Consider the following 25,056-nt stretch of genomic DNA (forward strand, 5'->3'; position numbering starts at 1 on the left):
GGGGCCTAGGGCAGTCAGCCCTTAGTACCACCCAGACTGTGACACTGGCTCCTGCTCCCCTTACAACCGCACAGAGCAACAGAGCAGTGCTGCTACAGCACTTCAAAGGAGCCAGGGGTAACTGCCCCTCCTTCGGCTCCCCCCCGACCCGTTGGTGGGTCTGTCACAGAGTGAAGTGTCAGTCAGATCCATCGTAAGTCACAAACCATCCCAAGCCACTTGTGGAGCAGCACAACTATACAATGTCCCGACTTGATTGATTTACTTACTTCCTGAACTCCAGCACAATGGGAATGAGAATGGCTGGCCCTGTCCCTGGGGAAAAGGCATAAAAAGCCATCACTGTGTGAAGTGAACAGACTAGATGGAACACACTGTCTTCAAAGAGCGGGAAGCAGTGCAGATGAGTGAACGGAGGACTCGGAGGTTGGGTAGAAGGATAATCTATTCTTGGCTCTGCCACTGATTTGCTGGGTGACCTTGGTAAAGTCCCATCTCAGTCTCTTCGCTTCCTCACCTATAAAACGGGGATAATGATACCGATCTCCTTCATAAAGGACTTTGCAATCTATAAATAAGAACAACTCCCTATGACATACCTGTAATTACTAACGGCTTCATTCTATGGCAAATCACAATCCTCCAGCGCACAAGAAATAATCTCCCTGGTGATGGTGCCTTGATGCATTAAATTCTAGCTCTGCCATACAAAGGCAGAGGTGTGAAGCTCAGCTCTGCAATTTAAAGGTCAGGCTTTTTCAAATCCTAGGCTGCATATTGCTTCCTCATTGTCTAACCCCAGCAGAGGTTTGCACCGTGCAAGGTCAGAAGGGATTTGCTTTTATTATTCAATGTCGAAGGCAAGGTACATTACATAAAATCCTAGGGAAATCACCACCTGCATTCCCAGCCCCCACCAAACATATTTTACATTCCTCATTCTGTGCATCTCTCTCTTTCATCTGGATTAGTCAGGCAGTTATGACCAGCTCCTGCTAAGCAGTAAAACTGTGCAACAAGGGCACAAAGTGCCATTTAACAAGGTACCATGGGCACAGCTCTCAGGAACAGGAGATTCCCTTTACGTGAGCATTGCACTGCAATTTGCTGTGTTAAGACAAGTTGATCATTTATGCTGCCCTCAAAAGTGGAGCTGTTTGAACTGGTCTATTCCGGTACAGCAAAAAGAAGACACCCTCCCACAAAAATAACCCTTCAGTAGCAAACATGAAGAGACTGCGAAAATATTGCAGCAACACAGCTTCCAGTCTCGTCCTGGTTTAGGCAGAGATATCTTCATCTGGTTAAATGCCATTCAAAATACTTTTCTAGAAAATACACAATCTGCGGCCAGCCACCTCAGACTTCACACTCATCACTGTTCTGCACGCTGCAGTCCAGCTGAGCTTTGCAGTGTCACAAGTTTTTAAGGACTCTGGCACACAGCTGAGCCATCCTAGGTCCTTCCCGTAGAGAGCAGTGTGAGTGAATTGTGCACACTGACCATGCTGCACAAGGCGATAAGATAGGAGCTTGCTGGATGGACCACATACTTTGTGGAGCCAGGTTTTATATATAGTTGCAGCTTCTCCTGCTTAGGGAGTTATGTAAGAATCTTAAATTGTTATATGCCATTAACCAGGCACTTAAAATGCAAGTCAGGCACTATAATCTGCTTGGCTGAATTTGTGGTGTTTTCTTGAGTTTACATAGTGCTTTGTGAAGCCTTAAATGACAGATTTTTTTGTTTCCTAATAGGCTGGAGTCTAAAGAAAACACAGTCTTATTATTTAGCTGTCTCATCCCAGAAACAAGAGAGAGAATCCAATGAGTGGGACAGTCAGGCTAACCAGAGCAGAACATACATACAACAAGAATCAGGATCTGATTGATTTTTGTGATCGGGACAAACAGATCAGCAAATAGGCATCTTTAGCTGAATATAAATATGTAATGAATGAAGGCTGGGATGCTTGTGACATACAAACGGAGGGAGAGCAGACTCAGTTCACTAACAGCACCAGAATATGTGCTGTGTATGGGCCAGTGATTCAGATAAAGCAGAAAACGGGCTGCATTGCAGAGTGGTGAGAAACTTCAATTCATGATATTCTACACTTGTTCCACATACAGAAATCCCAAGGGAGGTCAGCTAGACCAGCGGCTCTCAACCTTTCCAGACTACAATTTCTCTTTTAGGAGTCTGATTTATCTTGCATATCCCCCAAGTTTCCTCTCTCAAAAACTAAATTACATATGAAATTGCCGGCTCTCTCATTTTACTATAGTATGAAATAAATTGGAATATTAACATTACACTTACATTTCAGTGTATTTTACATACAGCAGTATAAACAAGTCACCGTCTATGTGAAAATTTTACTTTGTGCTGACGTTGCTGGTGCTTTTTATTTAACCCATTGTAAAACTAGGAAAATACCCAGGTGAGTAGTTACCTGCTGGAAGACCTCTGCGTACTCACCAGGGTACGTGCGCCTGTGGTGAGCCACAGAACTAGAGCACTGCCTTGGACCAAGCGCAGTATGTGTTTCTAGGCTTCTAACAAGAACAAGATACATAACAGAGGACAGGTCCATCAATGCAGGTTACCCAGGGTAAGCAAAGATGCAAAACACGTGCTCTAAAATGTCTCGAGCATCTGTTTGCCCGAAGCTGGGAAGGGGTGACTGGAGATGGCTCGCTTGATATTAGCTGTTCTGTTCAGTCCCTATGGAACACCTGGCACTCTCAGAAGAGAGACTGGCATAATGGGCCTAGCATAGTCAATCTTATATTCTTATCACCATTTCACCTCTAAAGACTAGGCTGAGTGCAGTATGGGTTTGGCAGTTTCAGCTACATCCTAGTGGGTGCTCACACACCCCTTTTCTGACAAGGTGGTACAGAGCAGAAGAGCACAACTGTGGCATAGTAACAGAGGAAGGTCAGTGCAGCCAGACTCAAGCCAGCAGGATTTGACCTTAAAAAACAGGAAGTGATGTAACCACGCCCTGCTGATGAGAGGGCCAAGGCCTGTTCCTCCCCTGCTTTGCCCCTTGCATTGCCACTTACACGAGGCAAAGTGGTGTAAAGTTCTACCACGAGCAATCATGAAAAGTCAGCTGTGGGCACGTTTTTCCATATGTATGAATGGCTACATAAGGCACATTTATCACACAGCTGTGAAAGGTGTGCCATTGTTCCCCTCCCCCAAGGAGCTAGACCACAGAATTTAGCAGCTTGAGAATGCTGGCTGCTTCTGCCTCCAGCTCGTATGTGCTTTGGTGCGGAAAGGCCCACGTCCAACCCTTGCTGAGGAACAGAAGAGAAGGGAGAATCAGGTTCTTTGCATGCAGCTTGCAGTACTTAGATCCATCCTCAGCTTTCACGTACCACACGACAAGTTGGGTCTGGGGAATTCATTTGGGCTCATGCAAAGCACTGTCCAAATGTCTGCTGAACAACCATTATATAGTGCAGGAGAGAGAAGGTGGTTTTGCAGAGCTATAGCAACCGTTCACTCTATAATAGGAAGATGGAATTAGAACCTGACATAGGATAAATTTCAAAGAGTTTGAGGTGATCTAATTACAACAGCAGCAAAACTCAACAGATTGACCCTACTGCACTTCCTCCCACAAACAAAAGCCCTTGGTGGCTGCATACCACCATGGTAACTGCATCTGAGAAACAATGCACTAGCGTTGGACTGCTATGGTTCTGCAGTGGTGCCAGAGGTTAAGGAAGTTCTATGCACTGACAACCAGAAAATACCTCCTAGAACCAAAACACAATAATAAAGAATAGGGACAATAAGTGGGTTCCCTTAGAAGTTCTGTAGTCACAAATATGTGGATGTCATGAAGCTGAAGTATCAGCATGGAAGACTACCTTAGAGTGGTTCTCAGATCCAAGTTCTCCTACCACAACAGTATTAAGTCAGGAATAATTCAAATGAAGTTTATAGAACTCCATGGATACACCACTGGTGTAAGCAAGGTCAGAATCAGGTCCACTGCCCAGAATGGAACATGAATCCAGACCTGAGTTTTTCCAAAATTTGTGGGGGGTGATCAGTTCTGAGGATTTGTTTTGAGTCTCTCTCTCCCCTAGACCTGGATAGCAATTTGACTGAGACAGAAAGCGAGGGGGCCAGATTTATTTCACATACCTTATGTGAGTAATGTTGATCTACAATCCTTGCCAGGCCAAAGTCACCAATCTTCAACACCAGGTCCTCTGTGCTGATGAAAATGTTGGCAGGCTTGAGGTCTCTGTGCAGTATGTTGGCCGAATGGATGTACTTCAGTCCTCTCAGTAGCTGGTACATGAAGAGTTTGGCATGGTCTTCACTCAGTGTTCCTTGCTCCAGCAGTCGAGCCAAGTCAGTCTCCATGTATTCCTGGACTATATACACCACGTTGAACTTGAAAAACTCCCCATGCAGATCAGTTCCCTTTGGCCCCAACACCTCATACACTTTCACAATGTTGTCATGGTCCAGCCGGCGAATGATCTTTATCTCCCGGAAGGCATGCTTCATGCTCTGCGCATCGGTGAGGGCGATCTTCTTCACAGCCACTTTGCGGCAGCTCTTACTGTCCACTGCAGACAGGACCAGTCCATTGGCACCAACGCCCAGGGGCCTGAAATCAACAAAGCGGCAACCCAGATCATAGCCATACATGCTGGCAATGCAGTCACACTTCTCCGCCATTGCAGGGCTTCGTTCTCGCTTTATCACTTGAAAAACCAAGAAAGGCAAAGAACTCCCAGATCACAAATGTATCTTGAAATACAGCGAGTCATTATGACCCACACATACGTGGGGGGTTGCTTGTTCTGTGAATCACAGTTTCAAAACAAGAGACTGGCAGAGACATAGAAACAGTGAACAGAGAGGTCTGAGCAAAACAATCTATTTCTAAAAAGATGGGGGAGGGGAGAAAGGGAGACTTTCCAAAGAGCCTGGAAATCTGGAATGCAGAATCATTGAAGAAAAAACAATGACAAAATAGTTCTTCATATCAAAACGCAGTTAGAGAGGATCTTTTAATAGCCTCAAGAAAAATAAACCAAGTTCTTCAGCTCCTCACATTTTTCTCTCTGGAGCCTACAGTACATTGCTGGAATAACAGTCTAGCTGGTGCTGCAATTAGTTTTTCTTCTAGGTCTTTGTATTCTCATCACTTACTTCAGGTATTACTTCACAGCGGAGTCAAGCTAGCAGTATTTAATGTGGGAATCTCGAATTCCTTTGGATCCTGCTAGCTTTTAACCATGGTCTCCAGCCCCCAGTTTCCTCAGGCAACCTTCAAATAAGAGAGCTCAACTCCCCAGAGGTGAATTTGAATGCCAGTTTTCTTTGTTTGAAGCCAGTAGTTCAGTAAGACTTGGTTACTCTTTCTGCTGCCCTCTGTCTAGATACAGGCCCCATGTTCCATTTGATAGGCAGAAGGGTTAAACAGAAATAAACCAAATTAGCTCTTCATCAGCTGAGCTCAGCACAGTAAATTTCCAAGCTCACTATTCCAATACCTTTCGCTTGTATGTCTTTTGTTAATCAACCCAAGTGTCATCTGATCTTTATTGCTGGTTGGAATGTTTATTGCTGGTGGAATTTCCTGCATCATACTGCCTGGTTATCCCTCAGTGGTTCTCAGCCCTCCTCCTGGAGTTAAAAAAAAAAAAAAAAAAGAGAGATTGGTTTGATAAGAATATCAAATATGCACCTCTTATGTAAATTCTCTGTCCTTGAAGGTTAAACCTGAGCAAGGCAAAAGGTAGGAAATATCATTTGTGACCTTGAAGAAATTAATTAGTTATATCTCACGCACATCATTAGCAGCTTTTTCCAAAGGCTCAATTCCTCCTTTTTAAACTGAAAACACAAAGGACCACTAACATTATGTTTTGCTGGGCTTTCCTTTTTTTTAATGTTTTAATATTTTACGAAGCATTTTGCAAACGTCTAAGATTTAACAACACTCATATCCCCAGCTGTCCAGTTTGACCGCACAAGCATGCTTCACTGAATTGCAAGAAAATACATGAATTGCACAACACGCGAGGCATTATATGCTAAGCAATTCAGAGGACAACATGTGTCATGTTTCAGTTTGTAATTTACGTTCTTTTTGTTTAAGGGCTGGTCACTTTGGGCTTTTTCCTCTTTTGTACGTAAGGGGAGGAGGAGCTTTCCCACAGCGTACGAACAAATACAGTGGCTTACATTTGTGCTCTGCGCAAGCCAAGGTAATGGAAAAACTGCCCCAGCCCTAGCTAGGATAACGATCTTGCATTTTTGTAGTGCCTTTCATTCAGAAGGACCATAACATGGTTTATAAACTTTACTGAACTGACATGCCAACGATACACAACTATACCCTCATCTGCCACTACAGCCACCTGTAGGAGGAACTGACCTGCCGTTTAGCTTCATAAAATAGCCATAAGCCTAAACAACAAGCATGCCTATGCCATTCTTAGACTAAATTCTTCAAGGCAAGGATTGATTTTATACTTGTTTGAACAGGGCTCACCATAATAGATTAGGGTGCCTGAGTGGGCTTCACATAGCATAGACTGAAACTCTCTAGTCCAGCACCCACGAGACCTGACCATGGCTGAACCAGAGAATTTGCCAGACTGTGGGAGGACAATATTGTTCAGCAGTCTTATCAACATTTCCACTACTTACTGAGCTCTCAGAAGACATGTAGTGGGTAATACAGCTAAATAAAAGGACAGAACACATGGAGCTAGGACTGGGGGCTGTAAACAAACTTTATGGGACCTCAGGAAACTTGGTCCCACCCAGGATAAGTGGTTGTCTGGCTAACTAAAATCATTTCAGATTATGGATGTCCTGGGATGACAGACTGCTGACCTAGAGAGGTTCAACCTGTAGAACTGTATTATCCATGGGAAATAAAGGCCGTACCTCTCACAGCAGTAGATCAGAAGGATGGCTCATCATTCAATCTACTACCTTAAGTCTTTGCAGCTTTAGCATCAAGTCCCTGCCCTGTGTGACCTTGGGCAAGTCACTTAGAACCAGGCTCGCAAAAGCCGTAGATGTGGCAACACTGAGCAGCCATGCTTAACTTTTAGGCACCTAGAAAAAAATTAAAAAATCACTGGATTCAGAAAGCCAGAGTTGCACTGGGCCTAGGAAGAGGTAAGCACATGAACAACAGCCAACAGCTCTCCAGGCAACTCCCCCACCCACAGGGGCAGTCCCCACTTGTCCCTGTTCCACCCTTTCCACCAAGCTCCATCCCTGCTCCATTCTCACCCTGCCTCTTCCTGCCCCTGCTCCACCCTCCCAGCCCCATTGCATACCTTGGCAAAGCTCCTACTCCCAAGCATGAGCCAGGGGTTACCAGGGTGGCCTGGCATGGGTCAGGGGTTCCCTCCCCCTGACATTCACCATGGCATCAGAAGCCAGAGTGACCTAGCATCCTGCTCTGCTCTGCCACTGATCTCCCGGCTGGCTGCATTTCACTTCACTGCCGTGGCGGGAAGCCGAGTGCCCTGGGGCCAGAGCTGGGACTGGCACTGGGACCCGGGTACTCTGCTTCCCGCAGCTGCAGTAAAGCAGAGCCAGCGGGCTGGGAGATGACAGCAGGATGGAGCAGGCTCACATGCCGCTCCTAATCTTGCCACTGCACTGAGTGGCGGGGGGATAAAGAGGGGGCAGCCTCTGCTGCCACCCAATGCCAGGCATCCTGGTAACCTGTTATTGCCATGAAAGCTCTATCCCACACTGCCTAGTACCACAATTACCTAAACAAATTGCTTCTTCGGGGTTTGAGTACCTGGGTTTGTATAGGATGGGCTGCTTTGCTTTCCTCCACATATTAAACAACGTGAGGTTAAATTCAAACCTTGCATAAGCAGGTGCAACTCCCTTTGAATTCAGTGCTAAATAGTCTACACGTTAGACTTGGTAGGTTGTTGGCCACATGCCTGTGAACTTTGCTACTTGCCAAAACCTTACGTCATGTAGACAAACCATTACATTTTGTACATTTATAAAGAGAGACAGGATCTGGGATGCTTACCAAGAAGAACAAGAGTATTATCAAGAGTGGAGCATGATAGGCAGCTAACAGCACAGGACAGTTCTCCTTGAGAAATGCTAAGGGCCTGACATGTTGGGGGGAGGAGGAGGAGAACATCGTTGAGAATCATGTTGTGTGTCATTCAAAGAAGAGTAATTTGTTGTTTTTTGGCAGAGTGTGATGGAAGCATAACAGGTTCAGCTGTATTTAGTGACCGATCTACAAGGGTAAGAATGGCAGGAATTCTTTCACTCGCGTGTCAACTTTGCAAGTGACAAATATGAGAGTAGAAAATGAAAACAAAAGTTGGCTTCACTTCTCAGTCTCTCACAAGAAGATATGCTTAAGGGTAGAGTTCCGCTACCATACGCACCCAGATTGGAAGGGCTACATTTCTAGAGGTCTGGATCTGGATCTGTTTTTGGGCTTTAGGAACTGAAAGATGCCGATCTCTGATTCCAGAAGCTGAAATTAAAACTGGCCTTGTGCATTCTCTGGTCCCTTCCATCCCCTGATGCCAAATCTGCTCATCTCCACAGAGCTTGTGTAGAAAACATTATAAATCTGTGTTGGGAAGGGCAATGAAGAACACTTGCTTCTTTCCCTGCCTCCAGAATCATTCACATTAATGCTTTGCTTTCTGGTGGCTCTTTATCCCAGGGTATCAAATCAAATCACTTATAAACACAGCTCTCCCATGGGGTGGGCATGCATTAGTTGCTCATCATAAATGGGTAGAGAGGGACACAGACATTAGGTGACTTGCTCAAGCCAGTGGAGGAGTACTTGGCAGAACTGGGACTAGAACCCCAAAGCCATGACTCTTCGTGCCTTGTTCTAAAAATTACGCCATACTCTGTATGGTTCTCAAGCTGGAGTGCTCGCACTGCCTGAGGGTACATGATGCCCTTTCTGGGGATGTGAGACACACCAGATTTTTTTAGAAGGTAAATCACTGAAAACACAAATTAAGCACAGGCACGTAAGTACAACTACTTTGTTTCATCAAACCAATGTATGAATTCCATTAGCTGCTGTAAGTGCATCAGTTACAGTTTACTTCCACATCAGAACTCTGCAACATCTCTGGGTAGTGCTTGCACATTTTTGTAGGCCTACTGTACTATTATTTGTGGTGAGTAATAACGTAAAACTATTTTACATCTATTTAATATGCATTTAAAAGAGTATAGCCCTCCCATCTCCATTTTTATAAGGGGTGCGAGAACATATTTTGAGAACCAAAGGGGTACAGGCTGCAGTAAAGGTTAAGAACAACTGACATGCTGCCTTGCTCGAATTAATCTTTTACTGATCCAGACTCATTTTGTGTGGCTGCATAAAGCACCTATCTTTGGTTCACTTAAACAATTACATGCATTCTGTTAACCAGCACCAGTCAGAACTGACTGAGACACAAACATCTGTTGAAATCCAGGCTGATATAAGGCTGCCCTAACAGATCTGAACTGAAAGTTTGCAATTCAAATGTGCCATTTAAGCTAGACTGTCTCCTTTTGTTAGAAATAAACATCTCAAATGGTTTATTCTTCATAAAGGGGCAGCTTGGAGAGAGGACTACGAATGGCAGGGGGGATGAATTTGGAGGTGCCACCAGAAAGTTAGGCTGTGTGCACATGGCTTGAATGTTGCTGTTGCAGCATCTTTGTGGACAGTTCTCTTGATAAAAGCTAATTTCACATTAGAAACAAATTTAATTTGAAGTGTTTTCATATGATTAGGCAGTATATGAAACACCTCAGGCGTTCAGTCTGAATGACATCTTTAAAACAGCATTACATCACGACAATTATGGAAGTTCAGGTGGCATAGCCAGAGAATACCAGCTCCTATCCCACGTCTTTTCCTTCCAGCTCATGCATGGGCTATGGCAGAAGAAAGGGACCTGGTGGGGTTTCTCCCCTCACAGGGCCATAAGAAGATAGCATAAATTAGAACGGAATTCCCTGCCCACTCCTGAATTGATGTCTTTGGAGGCAGCCCAGTCCCTACTCCATGTGCATATTATTTCCTGTAACTAAATACAGCAGGATCTCAACATTTGCGAGGGTTCCACGCTGAAAACCCTTGCGAAAGTTGAATTTCGCAAATATGGCTCCCACCTGGAGCCCATCTGCTGGTGCTCCTGCCCAGGGCCCCAGGGGAAGTGTCCGCTCGCGAATAATTGAATTCACGAACACTAAGTTCGCAAATCTTAAGACCCTACCGTACACAGAGTTAAAGGCAAGCAAAATGTATGGAATTCCTATTGTGTATTTGTTACTACAGCTCCATAACATAAGCACCTATGTGGAAAATGTATTTTGTTCTATTTGCTATGCATAGATGTGCACCCTTAGGTGAGAAGTCTCCCTACTCAGGCATCACACAGCTGTGTAGCCAAAGCAAGTCTATTTCCGTTCACAGGTAGCAAAGAGAATGAAGAAACTCCCAAAACCAGGAAATAATTGTTATTCTCTCTGTTATGTTGTATGCAAGGGGATTTCAAAGAAATGGGCTGCATCTCTTCTGGATCTGGTCTCAAGAGAGAGAATTAAGGTTTTCCTTGAACAGGGAACATAAAGGTCATCAAATCCAGTCCCCTGCAGTCATGGCAGGACAAACACCATCACCCTTTTAAATAAACAGAAACAAACTGCGGTGTTTGTATGTAACAATTTTTGTTGTGGTTTGGCACAGCTAATGGTGTGTGTGTGTGTGTATGTACACAACGCTCACTGACCAGCAAGACCATACATTTTAGAGAAGTGCTGTATCTTATGGCAACACCTGCAACTGGCAAAAACAATAAATTTGTCAGTCTAATAAAGTAAAATCCTGCAAGTATCTGAGACTCCAGACAATCTTTGATGCACAGCATGTACAGCAGCAGATTTCTCCTCTATATATCTTGGAAATGGGGATTTGGTTCCTATGCCGCGGTGGCAGCTAGCTATGGGCTGTACGGTTTTCATTTATGAAAGACATTCTATACTTCACAGAGCACTGAGCTGAAAACGCAATGCAATTCTGTAGGTCACATTTCTGGCCAGAATAGCTTCCTGGAATTCAGGTCAGCCGTGCAAAATGAACGTGCCATGGGCTCTTTCTGGCTGTAATGCTCCGGGGGACTTCCACTTGGTAGCAGAATAAGAGAACTTGAGAGCCTGTTTAGACAAACAGTGTGCAGCAAGCTGGGGCGTAAAGCTACAGTGCAGTAGCCTGCTGCATACTAAGGCTGCGTCTACACTACCCCTCCCCTTCAGAAGGGGTATGTAAACGAAGCTGATTGAAAATGCAAATTAGGTGCTGATCTGAATATTCAGCACATCATTTATATAACTGCAGCCACTCACATTCTGGAAGAGCTGCTTTCAAAATGCAAAACAGCTGTGTAGACGGGGCTTCTTTGAAAGAAAGCCCTGCTTTTAAAAGCACCCTTCTTCCTGAAAAAAATTTGGATCAGGTGTCAGGATTCCTGTGGACAAACTGGTTAGGGCATTATAGATTTATACCTCAGCTTGCAGCACATTAACTGTTCGTATAGGTAAGCCCTTAAGTTATCAGGCCAAATTTAGAGGAGAGACACCTCAGACTATCTCAAATGGACATAGATCCTCTGTCCCCGTTCACAGTCTCTTAGACCTTCTGAGAAACACTCAACAGAGTCTAACTGCTGCAGTTTACATGCTAAGGAGACTGAAGAAAAGCAGGTGTAAGCAGCTATTCCATCCCCTCTCCCACCTCACACCTTCTAATGTGGTGGTTCTGAACCAGAGGTCATGCAAAGCAAGTGAAACTTGTGTCTTGAGAAACTGCAAGCCTGTAAGTCAGGAAAAGAACCGTTGGTTCATACCCAATTTACTGAGTATGGTAGGTTTAGTCTGCATTATTTATTTATTTGGTAGGGAATCTACTTTGATCTGATTGCTGTCAGTTGTAAACACTTAAAATCTATCTTTTGTTTATATTTTAACCCAACCCAGTGTGACTTTGAGCGTCTGGGGAAAATCTCAGTTTAACACAAATATATTGGACATATTCCTCTTCACACGGAAGGCAGGGTGAACTCTACTAATGAATAACAGAGAGAACGTTGTGCTAGATACTATCAAAACAAAAAAGCAGTAAAGCAGCACTTTAAAGACTAACAAAATAATTTATTAGGTGACCTTTCGTGGGACAGACCCACCTCTTCAGACCATAGCCAGACCAGACACATTGATGACATCTTTAGTTTTGACCCATGGTATAGAGACTCTCGAAGAATTCCACAGAGACTTTAACAATCAGCACCCCACCATCAACTTATGCCTCGATTACTCCACACGAGAGATACATTTCCTGGAAACTATAGTACAAATCAAGGATGGCCTCATCGGTACCACACTTTACCAGAAACCCACTGATCGCTATACTTACCTACACGCTTCTAGCTTCCATCCTGCACACACAACTAAATCCATTGTTTACAGTCAAGCCCTTAGGTACAATCACATTTGCTCTGATCCTACTGACAGAGATCAAAAACTACAAGAACTTTACCAAATATTCATAAACCTGAATTACCCACCAGGAGAAATAAAAAAACAAATCGAGAGAGCCAGACAAATACCCAGAGACCAGCTACTCCAAGATAGGCCCAAAAAAGCCAAGAACAGAACACCACTGGTCATCACCTACTGCCCCCCAACTCAAACCACTGCAATGCATTAAAGACCTACAACCTATCCTTAATCAGGATGCCACACTCCATAAGGCCCTAGGTGACAGGCCTGTTCTCTCCTACAGAAAACCTCCCAACCTTATGAGGATTTTCACCAACAGCCACAGCCTGTACCGCAGGAACACCAGTCCTGGGACTTTTCCTCGCAACAAAGCCCACTGCCAGCTTTGTCCACATATCTATTCTGGCTATACCATCACTGGACCTAACCAGGTTAGTCACAGAATCACAGACACATGCTCATGTTCCTCAACTAACATCATATATGCCATCATGTGCCTACAATGCCCAGACGCTTGTATATTGGACAGACTTCAAACTCTCTTAGACAAAGAGTTAATGGGCACAAAACAGACATAAAAAAACTCCTGATCCACAAACCGGTCAGCCTGAATTTTAATGGAATGGGCCATTCTGTTAATGACTTAAGAATTTGCGTCTTACTGAATAGAAATTTTCACACTACTTTGGAAAGAGAGGCTGCTGAACTCTCTTTTGTATTCAAATTCGACACATTAACACGTGGTTTGAACTGGGATGCGAATTTTCTGGGACATTATAGGGGCTCTTTTGCATACTTGGTTTAATCTAACTCTTGATTCCCCCTGAACCCCTCTCCCCGCCCCTCTACTCTCTGATTTGCTCACCTTGATAATTTTTTTTCTGATTTGTTAACCTTGATTACTATTTTTGGTTCTCTATGCATTAAATATTGAGTCTGGTCTGGTCTGGCTATGGTCTGAAGAAGTGGGTCTGTCCCACGAAAGCTCACCTAATAAATTATTTTGTTAGTCTTTAAAGTGCTATTTTACTGCTTTTTTGTTTTACTAATGAGTTTACATTGTACAGACCCCAGTGCAGTGCAGGACAGTATAATTTTGAGTTTATATTCCAGATAAAGGAGCATGCCTAAGAAGCTGGTAGACTGGCTGTTGGCGCTCGGGTAGCCCAGTTTGGGTGACTGGTTCTACCTGATGTCGTCTTGGGTGAGAACAGATCCTGGGTGAGGCTGGCTGTGTCCCCAACCCATGTGTGTCTTAGAGAGGGGTTGCTGTTCCCACAGTTCCCAGACTGCATCCCAGGAGGGATAAACCCTCAACACATGGGTTCTTCAAGGACTCTGCAGAGCAACCACTTTGGAAACCACAGAGACCCGGTCCTCCAAAAGCTAGAAGGGCTAGCTGTAACCCACCAGGACCTGTTGCAACCAGTTGGGGCCCTGGTAGCCCAGATGAAAGGATCTGCTTGTGTTAGCCAGTCAGTCCCCACCTAGAACCAAAGTAGTGAAGACATGTGCTCCTCTGTGACCAAAGGAACCAGAATACTGGGTGGTCCTGATTCTCTACTGCCACAGGAAGGGGGCAGAGCTTATAAGAGAAATTCTGCAGGTTGGTTGGTCTAAGAGATCCAGAGGCAGTGCTGGTGACCCTAATGAGGGCATATAGATGGTGTTAGCTGCACCAATCTTTAATACCCCATAAGGGGTTCATTAAGACTCCATCACTCGATTGGACGTCCAAACCACTGAACACCTGTCAAGGTTAGCTAGCAGCCTGCAGTGGAAACTAGGGAGAAGAGGGCTGCCATATGGCACCGTACTGCTCAGAGATGCTCAGTAGGTGACTCCCCTTTCATAAGGCCAAATTTTGCAGCCCTTCAGTGAACAAAGCTCCCCATATCTCTGTTAATTCAGTGGGAATGCTGCTCCATTCAAGACCACAGGCTGTGATAACAAGGACAAGTGAAGCAACAAGTTGTTATTGCTTGTGAACTCTGATCAAGAGCCTTTCAGTTCTGCCAAGGAAGTTATGTTTTTTATGACCACGTGCACTTACTTCTCCTTTACAATACGTAAATACACTCATCCCTCGCTATATGAGCGCAGTTGGTTCCCAACTTTCTTCTCATAGGCGAAAACTCTTAAGAGGGACACTAAATTCCTATTAAGTCTCTAATTGGTTCCTAAGGGTTTCTAACTCGGGGAAGGAGTGGCAGCAGGTGGCGCTGCTTTTGAAGGGTAAGTTAACCATAGGTCAGGGAGGGTTAAAGGCTGGGAGCAGTTTGGGGCCACGAGCGAGAGGGAGGATAAAATTCTGGTGGGGGGTTCAGGCTGCGAGGGGGAGGGGGACAGGCAGTGGAGGAGGTCTGGTTGTGGGGCCAGCAAGGGGGTCTGGCTGCTGCGGTTTGGGGCCGTGGAACCTGGAGAGGAAGGTCAGGCTGCGGGGTTGAGGGTCCGGAGAGGGTCTGGAAGTGGGAACAGTTAGGCTGCTGCGGTACGGGGCCATAGGGCTGGTGGGGGGGAGGGGTGCCTGTCCACAGGCCAGTCACGTTGCAGCAGTATGGGGCTGCCGGCCTGCATGGGGGGCGGGGTCCATCCATGGGGTTGGTTATGCTGCAGCGGTTCAGGGCCGTGGGGCGGCAGGGGGGGTCTATCCAAGGGGTTGGTTACACTGCAGCAGTACTGGGCCATGGGGCAGCGGGGAGGTGGGTCTATCCACAGGGCCAGTCACGCTGCAGCAGTATGGGGCTGCCGGCCCACATGGGGAGGGGGTGTCTATCCACAGGGTCGGTTACGCTGCAGCGGTACGGGGCCGCCAGCCCACATAGGGGGGTGTCTATCCACAGGGTTGGTTATGCTGCAGCGGTATGGGGCTGCAGGGCAGCGGGGGGGTCTATCTATGGGGTTGGTTATGCTGCAGCACTATGGGGCTGTGGGGCTGGCAGAGGGTCAGGCTGAGGTGCCAGTGCGGGAGGGGGGGTCTGGCTGCAGTGGCTTGGGGCTGCAGGGCTGTGGGGGTAAACTACCAGGGGTTGGAGCGGCGGGGAGGGGGAAAGACTCGTATTAGCGGGGACGGGGAGAGGTTACTCGCTGAGTGAGCTCATGGCGATGTGCATGTCCCTCGTTTAAGCGAGCACTCGTAAATAAAGTACTCGTTTAACAAATGATGACTCTACATATACGAGTTAGGTCTGGCCTTGGGGCTCCTGGCAAGATGCCAACACCACCTGCTGTGCAGTAGAGTGAATACCATTAAGTGTGGAATCCATTAAGTGTGGAGTCATTTATTTGACCAGTCATCTATACACATCGGCCTCTTGGCCCAGCTCTTCTGGTATGATTTAGGTAACTGTAAGAATTCAAATCACAGAATCATAGGGCTGGAAGGGACCTCAGGAGGTCATCTAGTCCAGCCCCCTGCTTCAAGCAGGATCAACCCCCACTAAGTCATCCCAGCCAGGCCGTTGTGCAACCGGGACTTAAAAACCTCGAGGGATGGAGAATCCACCACCTCTCTAGGCAACGCATTCCAATGCTTTGCCACCCGCCTGGTGAAGAAGCTTTCCCTAATATCTAACCTACACCTTTCCCTCTTCAACTTCTGACCACTACTCCTTGTTCTGCCATCTGACACCACTGAGAACAGTTTCTCACCCTCCTTTTTAGAGCTCCCCTTCAGGAAGTTGAAGGCTGCTATTAAATCACCTCTAAGTCTTCTCTTCTGTAAACTAAACAAGCCCAAATCTCTCAGCCTATCCTCATAGGTCTTGTGCTCTAGACCCTTAATCATTTTTGTTGCCCTTCGCTGAACCTGCTCCAGCAAATCCACATCCTTTTTATACTGGGGGGCCCAAAACTGGACACAATATTCCAGATGTGGCTTCACCAGTGCCGAATAAAGAGGAATAACTACTTCTACAGATCTGCTCAAAATGCTCCTCCTAATGCACCCCAGTATCCCGTAAGCTTTCTTAGCTACAAGGGCACACTGTTTACTCATATCCAGCCTTTCATCCACCATAACCCCTAGGTCCCTTTCCATCGTACTGCTACTGAGCCAGTCGGTCCCCAGCCTGTAACAATGTTTGGGATTCTTCAGCCCCAGGTGCAGAACTCTACACTTCTCCTTATTGAACCACATCAGATTTCTTTTGGCCCAGTCCTCCAATTTATCCAGGTCCCTCTGGATTCTCTGTCTACCTTCCAACTTATCTACCTCTCCCCCTAGTTCTGTGTCATCCGCAAACTTGTTGAGGGTGCAACCCAGTCCCTCATCCAGGTCATTAATAAAGATGTTGAATAACACCAGCCCCAGAACCGAGCCTTGCGGCACTCTGCTTGAAACAGACCGCCATCCAGATATCAAGCCATTGACCACTGCCTGTTGGGCCCGAACATCAAGCCAGCTTTCTATCCATCTTATAGTCCATATCTCCTTAACTTATGGACAAGAATGTTGTGGGAAACCGTGTCAAAAGCCTGCTGAAGTCAAGGTATATCACATCCACTGACTTCCCCATGTCCACAGAGCTTGTTACTTTGTCATAGAAGCTAATCAGATTGCTCAGGCAGGACTTGCCCCTGGTGAAACCATGTTGGCTGCTTTTGATCACTTTCCCCTCTTCCAAGTGCTTCAAAATGGATTCCTTGAGGATTCCCTCCATTATTTTCCCAGGGATTGAGGTAAGGCTGATGGGTCTATAGTTCCCTGGATTGTCCTTCTTTCCTTTTTTAAAGATGGGCACTACGTTTGCCTTCTTCCAGTCATCCGGTATCTCCCCCGATCTCCAAGAGTCTTCAAGGATAATGGCCAAAGGTTCAGCAATGTCCTCTGCCAATTCCCTCAGTACCCTGGGGTGCATTAAATCCAGATCCATGGATTTGTGTACATCTAGTTTTTCTAGATAGCTCAGAACTTGTTCCTTCCCCACAGATGGCTGCCCTCCACCTTCCCATACTGCATCATCTAGGACCCTCATGGGGAAGTTGACTTTGTCCGTGAAGACTGAGGCAAAAAAAGCATTGAGTACTTCAGCTTTTCCTGCATCATCTGTCACTAGGTTATCTCCCTCATCCAGTAACAGCCCCACTCCTTCTCTGATAACCTGTTTATTGTTCACATGCCTGTAGAAACCCTTCTTGTTATTCTTCACATCCCTTGCCAGCTGCAGTTCCAATTGTGCTTTCTCTTTCCTGATTACTGCCCGGCATTCTCCAGCCATATGTTTATACTCCTCCTTAGTCAACTGTCCATGTTTCCATTTCTCGTATGCATCCTTTTTGAATTTAAACTGACTAAGGATTTCCCTGTTAAGTCAAGCTGGTTGCCTACCATGTTTGCATTTCTTACTATGCAGTGGGATTGTTTGTTCCTGTGCCTTCAGTAAGACTTCTTTAAAATACTTCCAGTTCTCTTCAACTCTCTTCCCCTTTATCTTCTTTTTGCAAGGGATCCTGCTCATCCGGTCTCTTAGGGAGTCAAAGTCTGCTCTTCTGAAATCAAGGGTCTGTATGTTACTGCTCACCCTTCTTCCTTTTGTCCAGATCCTGAAATTTATGATCTCATGGTCGCTGCAGCCCAGGTTCCCTCCCACTTCTATTTCTTCTACTAGTTCTTCCCTGTTTGGGAGCAAAAAAAAAAAAAAATCCACACATACACTATATTTCTCCTGCACCTGTCTTTCCAAATACCCTGAATATAAGCACAAGCCACTCTCGGCAGCCAAATCCATTTTGGATTCCTACATACCACTCCTCCTCTGCTCTGGTGCAAGGGATTGTTTAGCGCCAACTGCTCAAACCCAGAGAAATCAGCCAATCTCCTGGAGCACAAAGTTTTCATCACTTTAGCTCCCATGTACTTAATGGCTTGGCAGGAATTCCAGGCACATCACAGCTTCAGCTGTCACTATGTAACTTCCCCTCCACCCTCCTTCAGTAGCTCAGCTTCAGGACCTGCTGATTTGTTAAAATCACAGCCCAAGCAGACGCTTCCCCACACAAAAGTTGTGGGCAGCTCCTGCCAATCCCAAGCAGGGTAGAAGCCGCCTCCTTTCGAAATCCATCTTGTCCCTGTGCGGTTCCAATCTGGTGCTCTCTCCACGCATTCAAATCCTCCACAGTTCCCAAGTGTCCATGTGCCTGTTCGCCTATTCCATTTTTTCTGCCTCCTCCTCCCTCCCCCCACACTCCCAAACTACTCCCTAGCACTGCTCAGAGACATGTTTCTATGGCAACTAAGTACTGGCATTGTTCAAACCATCATAGCTCAACTTAAATATAAAAAGGTCTCCTTGCCAATTCTGTATTGTGCCCTGTGTTTGTAGTTCAGGATACATCCCACATTCTACATGCAAAGTATGGAGAAATTAGAAGTTAGGTTTCACAAGTGTCAGCTATTTTCAGGTGCTTCAGTTTTAGATGCCTAGTTTGGCAGACATGCAGCCTGAATTTCCAAGGTAACTGAAGGCAATGGGAGCTGTAAACACTCGGCAACTTTGAAAATCAAGCCTTGGGTGTCTCAGAGGATTTGTTTTAGGCTGCACAGCGAGTCTATAGCAGACATCACTAAAATTCAGGACAGCTCTTGCTTTCCAGGTCAGCAATCAGTCAGCTAAACCACTAGTTCTCAATCAGGGGTACGCGTACCCCTAGGGGTATGCAGAGCTCTTCCACAAGGCACATTACTCAGTGTTTCTCAGCCTTTTTATGAATAAAAAAATTGGACCTATTTTATGTTCACCTAATTTTTTTATTTATCCTTTCTGCACAATCAGAAGTAGGATGGCTAGTGTACTGCCTGTAGGCAATTTCCTCCCACCAGTTACGATTAAGTTGTTTAAACAAATGTGTTGCAATGGTAAAAAAAACGTGTCTGAAAACTGTATGTACTACAGATACATACAATTTTTTAAAGGGCCACTTTATAAAAAAAAGTGTCGAGGAACATTGCACTAAGCCACACTGCCTCGGAAAGTAAAACGGAGCAGAGAACTATCTCAATGCGGCTCTCATCTCACGCTGACCGTATGATACACTACTAACATAAAGCAAGTAACGCACGTAAGAGGCACCTGCCTCATTTCCCTCACTCCAGTATAAATTGGGAGTCATGCCACTGTCCTGAAAGGAGTTTCAGTCCCATCAGCTGATCAGAGCAAACCCTACTGGTGGAAGTTACTGAAGTCTCCTCCCCTCAGAGTAACTTGTAAGAGTATTTGGCTTTGCAGTTAACCATTCCATGCACTACACCAGAAACATTATGAAATAGGGGCTAACAGATTTGTAGATATGTCCACACTACCCAGCTTTTAGGCTGTGTTGACACAGTTCTGTTGCTAAGAGTCAGCACGAGTCAATGCTTTTTATTGGCACTTTGGCAGACAAGATACTTGAGTGGGTTTTGTACTGTCCTCTCCCGCTGATAAAGCATCATTCACGCTACACTTGCGGCAGTAAACCTTGTTGCTCATGGGAGAAGGGGTGAGGGGAAGGGGAAGGAGAGGTCTAAGGACCTGTGAATGACCACAGTTTTGTCAAGCATGTGTGGACACCTTAGCTGAGGGACACTGTTGACTTCTGCAGGCCTTGTAACGTCTGTGTGTATTTTTTTAAGTGATTTTCTTTTTAACTCCTAGTTTTTTTGACAGAAACACCTGCCTTCCACCCCAGTCCCCACCTTGATGTTCGTTAGCTACACACACAACAGGAGACCATGCTTACCGTCACATGCACTCATACTACATCCGGTCCCTGCCTTCCATTGACACCTATATGCTTCATATAGGGCAAGAGTGGGTGGAAATACAGGACTCTTCCTAGGAGGGGAGAAAAGGAAGTAGGGAGGAAAATCCAGAACTAGGACTGAGTTGGGATAACACACAAAGGGCAGCAGAGATAACAGGAGTCAGGTCTTTTGGTTGCCCAGTCATCCCTGTGAACAACCTGCCTGACGCCCCACTCATGCACGATGCCAGGGATGGAAAAGATGCTCTGCTAATGGGCTCTCTCACATTAACTTTCAGCTGTTGAATGTGCCCTGAACAAGCTCAAGGACACTCAAGTACGAGGATATCTATCTAATATCAAGAGACAGAGACTTCAAAAAGACTGAGGACAACCTGAACCAAGAAAGGGCACCCATCAGTGGTCATTGCAAAAAGTAGTGACACAAGCTCAATGCGTCGAAGACAGTTTCATAATGTTTCTGTCTGAACTACACCCAAGCTTCACAAGAACTCAACATCTTCTTGAAGGAAGAACGACTAGCACACGACCCAAAGACAGTATAGCTAGGAGTGATTCTAACTTACATGCTGACCTTCCTCAGGGAATCAGCTCAGATGATGAAGAGCAGAAACAGACAACTAAACAAGTTTGCAAGTCCAACTTGGGAACCTAATGCAAAATACTGCACAGCTCAAGGGTATTACATTCTTCCCACACAAAACTAGATGATGTATAATTGAATCCAATTAGAAGAACAACAGGGACTATGAAACCAATAGACTCCAAATGACTACCAGCCTTCTCCAGTGTCCTGTCTCCTAACATCAGGTGTTAAGGAGGTTCTTTGCTGTAATTTGACAAAATCCAGACAATACCACAAATCTGGCTTTTTAAAGATATGCCAGAGTCACCTTTCCACTGACATCAGCAAAAGACTAATCTGTACTACATTACTAACTGGCTCTGCATTGGACACTGCCACGTTATGGGAAACAGAATAGGTACTACCTGCTCCCTCTGTAAAAAATATCTCCCTCATCACCACCTGGGGCACGTCTGCAGGATGGATCAACACACCTGACCCACATCCCCCACTGCAGCTATGGGCAGGATCAACAGGCTGCGCTCGATCCAGCAGGGGTCAATTTATCGCCTCTAGTACAGATGCGATTAATCAACCATCAAGCGCTCTCCCATGGACTCCAGCACTCCACCATAATGGAAAGAGTAAGCGGAGCCGAAAGAAGAGCATCAGCTGTTGACGTACTGTGGTGAAGATAGTGCGGTAAGCAGACCTACATACAACAACTTTGGCTAAATTATTCCCATAGCTGAAGTTTCGTAACTTAGGTCAGTGGCTCACAGTAGTGTTGACAAGGTCTCAGCCAGATGAGTGACTGCCTGGCTTCTGGAGCAAGCTCAACCACATTAGGTATAGGGTTGCAGGTATGCAGTGAATGACGACTCCTAGGGACTTATGCCCTGTGTGTAGTCACAGTGCAGCTGGAGGTCCTTCACACCACCTCAAAGGCTGCTCATCACAGGCAGACTTATCAGAAGCCCTTCCCTGACTTTTACACGGCTTACCCCAATGTTAGTGATTGGCTACAATGTACCTGATTAATACTTTCCTTTTTTCCTACGTGCCTCTCACTGATCTTCCTATTCCATGCTTTGGTATAAAAAAATGGAAGAGATATCAGAGAAAACAACCAATAAGGTTAAGACTATTGGGAAACTTGACCCCCAGACTCGCTTTACCTGAGTATCAGATCAAAGTCAGGGATGGCGTTTTAAGTCAATGGGGCCTAAAAATCTGCTAATGATCACCTGGCTGCTCACAAGACCTCTATTAAGCCTCATGAGGTTACTCTGACAGAGCCAAGAATTTTCTCTGCCAGCATGTTGCATGAAAATCATCTACACCTTTTAAAAAAATCCTCAAATAAGAAAACGTAATAAAAGCACATAAAGAATCCCACACTTACCTCTGAAACACCACCACCTCCAGACAGGGACCTATACCAAAACCACACTGAGACAGAAATCTAGCTATTCACGTGTGTTCTTATTTGTGTGTTCAAAACAAGATTTAAATGAGCCTTCTGTATTTAATACATGTCATTTGGATGCCATGCCCTGAATAAAGTCCTTCAGTCTCCTTGGAAAGGGACTGTCAGTAGAGTACCCATTCCTTCAATACTCCTGGATTCCAAAGACAGAAGAGACCATGGAACACCCCAAAATAATTTCTACAGCATATCTGCTACTATAATACCCAAACTGGATTTAAAAAATGTCAGTGAAGCAGAATCCACATGGGACATTAAAATGGTTTCCATTTTAGCTTAGGAATTGCTGTCCAGCTCCACTGTGGCCACGGCGTGGGGTCCTGCTGTTCAGTTCACCAGCTCTGTCACAGCTGGAGCTGCTCGAGGCCAGTAGGGCTGACTGCCAGCAGAATTAGTGGGTAAGGGGCGATTAACCAGTGAACTGGTAAACATGCTTAACTGGTTAACATCCCACAGAACTCAACTCCATCCTCGATCATTTGTTCCACAAGTTAATTTATCTCACTCTTAATAATTCATGCCTTACTTCCAGTCTGAATTCAGCTAGCTTCAGCATGCAGCCTTTGGCTCATGTTATACTTTTCTATGCTAGGCTGAAGAGACAATTATTAACTATCTGTTCCTCATTACAGGTGCTTGTACAGACCGTAACCAATTCTCCCTTCAGCCTTCTCTTTGTTCAGCTAAATAGTCAGAGTTCCTTGTTTTATTGCTTTAAGGCAGGGTTGTGCAGTAGGATCAGCTGCTGGGTCTCAGGCTCATCCATCTCATTAAAAACCTTGAAAAGTGCTCCTGTTTTTATGGCGGTGTATTCACTTTTATATATCTATTAATAAAGTTTTTACACTCTACAGACATTTTCTTACTCATGCAGAAAGTTGTTTTTTGGTTTTTTTTCCCATATGAACATAACCGAACTTTCCGTTGGTTTGAATTACTTTAGGTTGGGGATGAGAGGGCGTCCTGCTAATTGCAGGGATGAAAAGTGGAGCCTGAAGTAAGAAGTTTGCCCACCCCTGCTTAAACCACGTCTTCTAATCCTTACCTCACTCTCAGGACCCTTCCCTGTGCTCTTTCCATTTTATCAACATTTTTGAATTAAAGACATAAGAACAGGACGTGGTATTCCAGCAGCAGTGGCTCCAGTGCCAAATACAGAGATAATCCCACTCTAGACTCCCAGTTATGCATCCAGGGACTGTGCCAGCCCTTTCAGCCACAGCACGGCACAAGGAGTTTATGTTCAGTTGATCTACCATCAAAACCCCCAAATCTTTTTCTCAGCTGGAATCTACTACTGCAACATAGAACAAAATGTTCATTTCTGCCTTCTACGAACATTTTGAACTGCATACAACCTGCCTAAAAGCAGGGGACCCACCAAAACTGGGGAGGAGCTTGGCCACAATGGGAACTTCCAGCATGCAAACTCTTTCAAACTGCCCTTCTTGACATGACATCCAAGGTCAAGTCTCAGTTCTAGGCCATATGGGTTTTCCCCAGCATTGAAATTATCCTATATTTCTACAGCAGCAGTGATGGGGTACATTCTCCACATTCCTTAACATAATACAAACTGAGACACACAACCCAGGATAATTCATCTATGACAAATGAGGTTTGGTACCTAATGAAAACATCAAGAAGAGGCAACCAGAGAACTGCAAACTTCAAAACAAGAGAAGATGGGCAACCCCCAAACCTTTTTTGGAGGTAAGAATACCAAATCAATGCATCTATCCTCCCCCGTGCTATATACTGTTGTGTCAATCATATTATCAGCTAATGACAGTGTTATCATTAATTACAGGATTAGGTACAATAAACTACCTATAGCCACTAGCTGTCAGGCAGTCCTATTTCCTACAAAGCAGACCGTTTCGTATAAATAAATGCAATAAAATCTAGATTTTGTCTTATTACTGGAAACCAGTTACCTCCCTACCTGGGTGATCATGTGGTCAAAATCAACCTGAGCAGGTTTCCCCTATAGCCTGAACAAGAGACTGCAGATGTTTGTGACATTTTCTGATATTTTTAGTGAAAACTTAAATTCAAAAAAATTACACTGCTTTAGTGCAAAGGAAAATTATGCCAATCCTCTGACATACAGGCAAGTGAAACGAACAAGACAGGTGTCTTTTCTGCAGTGCTGCTGGAATTGCTTTCTCATATTCTATTTTTTTGCTGAGATTCCAGTTAGCTTCTTGCATTGTCTGGCTCATTTTTCCCCCTCATAATAAATTGGATTTGCTCTCTGCAGACCTGAGTACTAGATAAAAGTATAAAACATCTCTGCCTCTTCTCCTTCCACAAAAAATTATCTTTACAATAGTATTAGCAAGAGAGCCAGTAAGTGAAATAAAATCTGATTGTTTGGTCTGGTTATACAATGGTTCTACAGCTAGTCAGCCCAATATCTTTTGGAGTGCCTACTATAAAATAGTTCAATCGGTGGTACCACCTATCCTCAAGATAAGATGCTTTGTTATTGTCTGACCTGCGGCAGCTGGTTTTATTGAAAGCCAAGACTGGCCCACCCCAATCAGTGCATACACTACAGGACAAGTCCATGTATTATTTAGAATCTGTGAAGGCCTGCATGGTCCCCGCTGGGGCTGCAAATGACAATCAGAGACTCTGTCTGATGTAGCACTTAGACTGCTTGTTACACACATGCAGCTT

General features: G+C 45.1%; 1 protein-coding gene across 1 annotated transcript in view; it reads right to left on the reverse strand.

Moving 5' to 3' along the window:
• MAPK4 (mitogen-activated protein kinase 4) overlaps window positions 1–25,056 on the reverse strand; it is a 139,431-nt gene that overhangs the window by 71,653 nt on the left and 42,722 nt on the right. The window contains exon 2 of the mRNA XM_074995784.1: window positions 4,172–5,671. Coding sequence (XP_074851885.1) covers window positions 4,172–4,717 — 546 coding nt within the window. The 5' untranslated portion in view covers window positions 4,718–5,671. The remainder of the gene's footprint in view (window positions 1–4,171; window positions 5,672–25,056) is intronic.

The sequence above is a fragment of the Carettochelys insculpta genome, chromosome 5 (genome assembly GCF_033958435.1).
Source record: "Carettochelys insculpta isolate YL-2023 chromosome 5, ASM3395843v1, whole genome shotgun sequence".
Taxonomy (NCBI): Eukaryota; Metazoa; Chordata; order Testudines; family Carettochelyidae; genus Carettochelys; species Carettochelys insculpta.